Source organism: Echinops telfairi, unplaced genomic scaffold (assembly GCF_000313985.2).
Source record: "Echinops telfairi isolate 266 unplaced genomic scaffold, ASM31398v2 ScPeMD7_7468;HRSCAF=8506_0, whole genome shotgun sequence".
Lineage (NCBI taxonomy): Eukaryota > Metazoa > Chordata > Mammalia > Afrosoricida > Tenrecidae > Echinops > Echinops telfairi.
Genome location: NW_022111369.1, coordinates 8,520,218 through 8,528,967, shown reverse-complemented (window position 1 = coordinate 8,528,967; position 8,750 = coordinate 8,520,218). Strand labels below are relative to the sequence as shown.

The 8,750-nt window shown below is 46.6% G+C and overlaps 1 protein-coding gene across 1 annotated transcript in view; it reads right to left on the bottom strand.

Moving 5' to 3' along the window:
• Window positions 1-3,376: 3,376 nt before the first annotated feature.
• Window positions 3,377-8,750, bottom strand: part of LOC105978687 (60S ribosomal protein L39-like) — a 13,729-nt gene continuing 8,355 nt past the window's right edge. The window contains exon 2 of the mRNA XM_045284321.1: window positions 3,377-3,567. Within this exon, the coding sequence (XP_045140256.1) occupies window positions 3,377-3,567 (191 nt within the window). The remainder of the gene's footprint in view (window positions 3,568-8,750) is intronic.

Genomic DNA, 8,750 nt, shown 5'->3' with positions numbered 1-8,750 from the left:
TTGCTACACTGCACCCTGACTGGCTCGTCTCCTCCCCACGACCCTTCTGTAAGGGGATGATGTCTAATTGCCTACAAATGGGCTTTGAGTCCCCACTCTGCACTCCCCCTCATTCACAATGATATGATTTCTTGGTCTTTGATGCCTGATACCTGATCCCATTGACACCTCATGATCACACAGGCTGATGTGCTTCTTCCATGAGGGCTTTGTTGCTTCTGAGCTAGATGGCCACTTGTTTATCTTCAAGCCTTTAAGACTCTAGACGCTATACCTTTTGATAGCCAGATACCATCAGCTTTCTTCACCACATTTGCTATTCACCCATTTTGTCTTCAGCGATTGTGTGGGGAAAGTGAGCATCATGGAATGCCAAGTTATTAGAACAAAGTGTTCTTTCATTGAGGGAGTACTTGTGTAGTGGCCCAATGTCCATCTGCTACCTTGATACTTAAGACCATTGTTTAACTGAGGAAAGATTTAAGTAGAGGCTCAAAGTCCATCTGCTTCCTTGTTCCATTTGCATATATATACATATATAAACAAATACACACACATATATATTTTTTTTCTTTTCTTTCCTCCTACCCTACAATTATGTTTATCCATCACTCACCTCTTAGTAATTCCTCTCAGATACAATTCGATTGATTAAACTCAACCAGAAAAGCTACACCTTCCTCCTCCTCAATTTTAGAACACTTACTATTCCCTGTACCTGTCATTATTGAATCACCGCTCACATCTCCTCTGCCTCCACTCCCATGGGCCCTAGGAACCATCGGACCAGTTGCTGTCTCAGTAAGATTGCCTATCCTACCTATCTTGCATAGATAAACAACAAAAAGAATAAATAAATAAACATAGAGGTAGTCATAAGTCTAACAGGGATCCTGACATTGAGTAGATGAGTATCTCTCTGTTAAATAGAGAGAAGGAGATGTTATAAGCCATCAGTCCAGTCCCCATTTAGTTCAGGGTTACATATCCCAGGGCCCGCTTACTTAAGAACACATACACCCTTTTAGTTTTCAGCATTCATGTCCCCTAGGCGTGCATCCTAAGCGTCCCCATCGCTATTTCAGCAGTCAGGGATGGAATGTTCCAGGCCCCCAAACCCCCCCCCCCCATTTATGCCTTTAGACTTTCAATGTGGCCCCCTTGTGACTAACCCCCAACCCGTGCAGATGGGATGCCAAGTGCTGCCCCCACCCTCCAAGCCAGAAGTCTACAATCGGGATTCCCCCGGGAGCTTTGTAGCTTTTCTCCGATCACTGATCTGTTGCACTCCCCTCTTGATTTGCCCCTGTGTGCATGTCAGACCAACTGCCCTGCCCAAACTGTATCTTCAGGGCTGTCTGCTGCAGTGCTGCTATTTAAGGAGAGGGCTTCACGTCTCAAGCGGAGGCAGGTCCTCCAGTCATCTCTGGGAAGGCACTGCCCTGAGCAGGAACATTGCCCTCAAGGATTAGCACACTGGGATGAGGTCTACTCTGGCCCTCCCTTTCCTGTGGGATATGAATAATACCCTTCCTTCGGGTGGGTTAGTGCCCTGACCTCCCATTGCTGTCATTTTTCTCCCTCGCCCCTCTGTGGGCTTAAAGGCGTGTGAGAGGTGGGAAAGGATGCCTTTCAGCACAGGTGCCGTCTGCATCTGTTTCTGATGTATGAATCATTGGCTTTGGTCTGGCTCATGCCGGGATATCCGGTTCTCCGCCTGGGATCTGTGTGTTGTGTGCATTTTCCCGTGTGCCCGTTCTGCCGTTTGGACTTACCTCAGTGGACTCGTGTTGTACTTGACATTTTGTACGTGGCTGACTTCACTCAGCATAATATCCTCCGACTCTTTCCCTGAGATGAGGTGCTTCATCGTTTTGCCAGTATTTTTAGGGGAGCGTAGTATTCCTTTTTGTGCATATGCCAGTATTTGTTGTTTTAATCCATTTATCAATTGATGGAAATATAGACAGTTTCCAATTTTTTGTGATTGTAAACTGTGCAGCGATGAACATTGGAGCACAGATGTCTGGCCTTGGCCTGTTTTTTATTTCTTCTGGGTGTACGCCCAATAGTGGAACAGCTGGGTCTTATGGTAGCTCGATTTCCACCTGCTTTAGGCACCGCCAAATCGTTTTCTACAGTGGCTGTACGTGTTACAGGCCGCCAGCAGTGAATGAGGGTTCCTATCTCACCACACATTTGTTGCCGTCTGTTTTGTTTGTTGCATTTGGCTATCCTTGTGGGTGTCAGGTGGTATCTCGTAGTTTTGATTTGCATTTGAGTTTTGAGAGGCGTCAGAGTCAGCATTGGGTTTTGTTGGATTAGTTTAGGGTTCACCTGGGGTGCTGCTGCAGTGGAACTGTAGACTCTGAATGAAGCAGAGCGAACCCTATGAGCCCTGCGTTTCCCGTGTTGTTTTGTGATCAGGTGTACGGTCTGCTCACACCAGGGTGCCCGAGCAGAACAGCTCTGCAGGGTTTCCTAGGCTCATCTTCCCAGGAGTTCGCCTTCGCATCTCCTGCAGGTACGCGAACCACCAACCTCATGGCTCGTAACTGAGCACTTAACCGTTATACCATGGCTCCTAGGGGTTCTTCCCATGTACACCCTAAAACAAATTTTTTTTTCCTTAATGATGCCTAAGAAAAGTTCTTAACATTAAACACAACCGATATCAGATTTTAGTCGAGGAGGGGGTTTACTCCTGGGAAGATTTACCCTTTTGGAAACCCACACGGGCAGTTCTACTGTCAGTAAGGTCACTGTGAGTCGGAATTCGACTCGATCCATGGCAGTGAGCTTGGTTTTTCGGTTAGTCACTGTGTATGTCTGTGGGGATGGGGTAGGAGCAGGTGGCTTTGGCTACCCTTGTACCTGGGAAGCAGCTCTGGCTGCAGGGTGTTTGCACGTTGGGCAGCTAACCGAAGGTCAGCAGTTTGAAACCACCTGCTGGGAGACAGACAGGGCTTTCTACTCCTGTGAAGAGTTAGTCTCATAAACCCCAAGGAGCAGTTCTCCCTTGCCCTGTAGGGTGGGTATGCGTTGTGATTGACTGATGGTAGCGATGAGTGTAGCTGGGATAGACCTCAAAGATGCCCCAGAGACTGCTTCTGGGGAAAGCTCTTTGTTGCCCTCTTGTGGAAGGAAATATATATATATTTCTTATATTGAATATTCAATATATATATTGAAATATATATTATTTCAAACCAACAGCCTTACATTATTTATTGTAAAACTTGATGTGGAAGCATAAAAACCAAGGAAGAAACCAGAACGTTTGCCTGTACAAGTTCAATTGATCAGATGGGGGCCAAAGGCTTAATGCAACTCAACATGATGTGCTCCTGGGCAAATGCGGCGTGCGTGCCATCCCTCAGGGGGCTCCTGACAGACCCAGCTTGGTTCTTCTCCAATGTCTTCTGCTGGAGTTGTACCTGATCTTATTGCCGGTTTTCATTCGAATCCACTGGGGAATGGGCTGATTCTGCTTCTGTTTCTTGGCCGGGAATCTCTTGATCCTGGAAGTCTTATGAGACGACACGGTGAAGTCGGGGAACCACCACACTCAGGATGGCGGAGAAACGGAGAGCGGGAGAAGAGGCCATTATTTTTCATCAACCATTCTAAAGGTAAGCGTTACAATGGAGTGTAACAAGATAGTTTTGTACGGGCCTGAAATGGAATCAGAACAATTAGCTGTACGAGTACATATTGTTTCTAGCCAATTCATAAGAAAGGTAATTTAAGGAAAACAAAAGCGTCCTCGTCCTTTGGGGAGTTAGGCCTTGACTCAGGCATGTCGAAGTAAGTGGTAGAAAGGAAGACTCATGAGACCGAAAATTAAGCTGGTGAGCATTGCTGGCTTGAGAGTGTGGAGGCTGAATATAAGACCAGACATAACGGGATAATGAGAGGGGACCAGGAGCATGCAGACCTTAGACCCCACTCTCACTCCATCAATAACTGGCCATATGACCTCTCTAGACTTCAATCTCAGTTGCCAAAGGATTTGGGAGGCCAACTCTTGGTCTCCTACTAGCTTCACGATTCCATTTTATTCCCACCCCATTCATTGAGCACCTGGGTTTTGTCCGGGACTCGTAACTCAGTATCGCCTTCTCTGCCTCAACCTCTGCAGCGCCCAGATGGAAAGACTTAGGAAGTCTCCACGCATCGTTCTCATCTGTACCTGTCCTGCTTGTTTAACAATTTGACATGTAACTCACATATCACACAATTCAATAATTTAACCATATTTAAGAGAATTGTGCAATCAGCACCACAATCCATTTAAGAACATTTTCTTCTTTCTTCTACTCATTATTAGCTTCTCATTTATCCTCAACCTCCCCTGCCACAACTCTGAGAAACCACTAGTTTAGTTACGGTCTCTGTAGACTTGCCCATCTGGATTTCATATAAAGATATATGTACGGAGATATATAAACATATGTATAGTATATGTTTTATAAACATACATAGAAAACCCAACAGTAATAACAAAAGAAGACAGACAACCCTCAAATGAAAGAAAATGAGGACCTAATGTCGGGGGTTTAAATGGAGAGAAAATGTTTTGAGAAACGATGTACAAATGCGCTTTACACAATTGATGTGTGTATGGATTGGGATAACAGTTGTATGAGCCCCTAATAAAATGTTAAAAAAAAAACACAAAAGAAAGAATAACAGAAAATAATAAAAACTAGAACAAATGTTACAAATAAGTCCACAGGGAAGCAGCACAGCAGCTTGGGTGATCCAAAGGTGACAATCACATAGCTCGAATACGGTGAGGAGAAAAGCATGAGAGCAAGAATGACGAACACCCAATTTGTGGAGGACCATGGGGGACGGTGAGAACCCAAACCCATCTGCAGAGACTTCTGGTGAGCCTGAGCCGCTGTCAGATCCGCTCTAGCCACAGGCAAGAGTCTCGACCGGCCTGCCTGTCAGGCAGAGACCACTGTGATCTTGATCGTGCTAGATCTCAGTTGACGCTTGGCCAGTTGACCACCCTCTAGACTTGACCTGAATTTGTTCTACTGGTTCCATGACAGAAATGTCCTCCCTTGTCTTTTGAAAGCTGATGGGGGCCTTTTCCTTCTTGCTCATTATTGGCATTTCTGTCTGTGTCCTACTATGTTTCTACCCTTACCACTTAGAGCGATTTTGCTTTCTATTGTTTTCTGTGTGGTCTGCCAGCTGTGAAGCACAGGAGGAGTGGAGGCATAATGATAATAATGGATACAAAGGGATACAGGGTGGGGGTGGGGAGATAGGGAGTGAACGGGGATTTCGGGAGTAGCTAATGAAGATGGGAGTCAGGAGGGAGCACTGGAATGGATTGTGATCCCATGCATCATCTTAGGGGCCATGTGACCATGAGAGAGGGGCAGTGTTCTAAAATTAATGTAGGGCTGATTGTCTAAGTCTCTGTGATAAGATTGAGTGATTGAACTATGGAATTGTATGATGTGCAAATTACTTGAAAATAAAACTGCTGGGGAAAAAAAGACTAGAGCAAATTTTAAATGGGTCAAAAGAAAAAATAAAATATAAGGTGCTAAATTTTAATCTAATGTGCATTAGACCACTTTTTGATGCACTCTGTCTGATAGCAAGGCTGTTACATCCTGGCCCATGGGCAGAGGGGATTTGTCAGAGATTTAATCCCTGTGGGGACTCTGCAAATGTATCTGGCTACTGGAGAAACCGTGCCGTGTATTAGATGCTAGTTTAGAGCATATACAGCCTCCTGGAGAACATCGCCCCGACCTTGCAAAATGGTGCCAACAAGGCTGGGCCGTAACTGTGTCCCTGGAAGTCCCTTCTCTCAGTCTGTCAAGCCAGCTCCTTCAGGATGATGGGGGACATGCTAACATGAGTGGATCCCATGAGCAGGGGCCTTTGGTCGCACTTCCTTTCCTGGGAAGTGAGTGGGCCTTGGCCTGGTGATTCTTCTTTAAGTTAAAGGAGACCAGACACCACCCCCATATCGCTCTTACAGTATGTTTCGTGTGAAAGAATGTACAGTCATGTTTCCCTAGGGTAATAAAGAATTCAACTGTGCTATCCTTGGTGGCCTGTGAGTTAGGCATTCATCTGTTACTGCAAGGGCGACAGTTCAAGCCCAGCAGCCAGTCTGGGGGAGAAAGATAAGGCTCTGTGCTTTCGCAAAGATATACGATGTCAGAAACGCTAGCTACGGCGGCTATGCGTTGGCATTGACTTAAGACCAGGGGAATTGGTTTCTTTCTTTCTTCCTTTTTTAGATGATCCTCACGGGGTAGTTTTTGCTTTCTGAGGCAAGCACTTTGGAGAGCCTGGGTTCACGGAATCCCACAGTCAATAAAGCTGACGATGAAATAGTCCACTGTTCCCGCTGGGTGCAAAGCTGTGCTTAGGGCAGGGAAAACATTCTGTCTCCTTAGCAATCGTACGTGAATTAACTCGGACCCAGATGGGAGAAAACTCTGTATCAAGATTCGCCCAGCTGTCCTGCACACCACCCACTTTCTTCGCAAAAGAGTCTTTCATACGTCTGTTTGTCCCAGCTGTGTAGTCACCACTCAGTTCCCAGGAGCCCTGGACTTCAGCCTCTCTAGAAGAGGCAGTGCCTCAGGGCTCTGTAACAGAGAGAGAGAGAGAGAGAGAGAGAGAGAGAGAGTTTTTCCTGGCAGGGGAGAGAATCTAGGCCCAAAGCAGATGTTGAGGTGAGGGCTGGCCTGACAGGAGAACCAAGGAAACTCTGTAAAGCCTACTATATTTTCTGTTTTTGTTTTCTTACCCGCAGGAGGTAAACTTGTTTATCAAGTTGTCCAATATTTCGGGGATGTTAGAAATGTTGGTGCTGTATAAACCATTCTGAGCAGACCTTAGTAGATCTATAAGGACTATCTCCCTGGGCCCTTCTCAAACTAACGGTATGTACTTCTTGGACATGCAAACCGTATGACGACTCCTATGAAAGCAACTGCCGGTCAGAGTTTTCAATGTCAACCTTTATTTTGCAGCAGTTAAGTTTTTGGTTAGGGGCCCTTGGGTGCTACAGGGTAAGTGCTGGGCTGATAAGCACAAGGTTGGAGACCCAAGTCCACCAGCTGCCCTTAAGAGACAGATCTCAAGGGCTGCCCACTCCTGTAAAGAGTTGCAGCCTTGGGAGCCCTAGACAGATAGGGTCCGAGGGAATCAGAATGGGCTCATCGGCAGTGGGCGTGGGGAGGGATGTGTGACGCTTTGGGTGGGTCTTCCTGGGCTTTGCGGTTGTGTCACTGGAAGCAGCCGCTGCTTCTGGCTTTCTTCCCAGTTGTGCAACACCGCAGGAGAGGCAGCATGAACTTCGCACTCTTTCCCCAGGAAGCCAGAAACGATAATCTCCCACAAATCAAAGGAAAATTACAACTCCCTCATCAGCCCTGCCTGTCTCCCCCCACCCCCACCACCCCCACAATCCATGTTCCAGACTGCTAGCTGGAGCACACCCTGACCTTGGGCCAGTGTGTCCCTCCCAGGACAGGGCCAAGACTGTCTGCTCAGCTCCCTGCATGCTGACTTCATAAATCACAGTGGCCAGCGAGTCTTTGATCTTTGTCCTGTTTTTGTTGGAGACAAGGGAGCTGCTGGGCTCTTTCCTTCTGCTGCCCTTTGACACCACAGACAGTTCTGGGCTAGTTATTTGTCCAGAGTAACAATTATCCACGTATGGGACAAACAACATCGAAAGCGGGCATGACTCCCTCCATTCCCAAGCCAGCTCTTGTTTTCGCTGTCTCTGGGCTGCGTCGGTGGTGGTCCCGGTCAGGCTTCCCAGAGATAAAGGAGGCACAGCTTCCAGACAAGGGGAAGGTTTAAGTTAGGGGCCACAGGCATTCTTACAGAGCTCCCAAGAGCCCAAGGCCGCCCTTGGGAAAAGCTGGCAGGCCTGGCAAAAAGAAGAAGGATTCTATTGTAACTGTCATCTGACAAGTACCGGGTAGAAGGAGGGACAAGAGGAGCCTCCTGCTTCTTCAGGAAACTGTCAACAAGAGACGCTTACTTGGAAACGGCTGGAAAGCTTTTGTCCAAACACTTCTTCCAATAAACAAGGGCACTGGAACCTGAGGAGGCTGTGTTTGCAGGTCAAACACCACATTGAGTGCCGGAGCCAGGATTTCTTTCTTTACAGCACACATGATATGGACTCCCTCTATTTGAGAACTGTCAGACAATCCTGCAGGAGATTTTTAATGATATTCCTATTTTCTAATATCTATCTATAAATCTTTCTTGGGGAAAATAAGTCCTACATCTCAAAAAGAGACCCTATTCAGGCATTATGCTTTGCATAACATTGCAATTAGTAGATGTGTGACTTCATATTAGGTGCCCAAATCCACATTTGTCAAGTGAATTCGGACTCACAGTGACCCCATAGAAAGATGCAAACTGTTTCATAGGTTTCCCAATTTTCACAGGGGCCGACAGCCTCATCTTTCTCCCATGAAGCATCTGGTGGGTTAGAACTGCCAACCAAGTGGTTAGCGGCCTAATGCTTAACCCACCTTGTAAGAACTAAACTTGTAAGAACTAAAAGTTAAACCTAAACAGGCATCCTTGTATCCTACTCATCTACTTTCCTTGCTTTACCAAAAACTCCCGGCCATCAAGCTGTCACTGGCTCATAGCAACCGTACAGGGCTGGGTGGATCTGCCCCTTTGGGTTTCTGAGATTTCGCATCTTTACAGGAGTAGACAGTCTCCTCTTT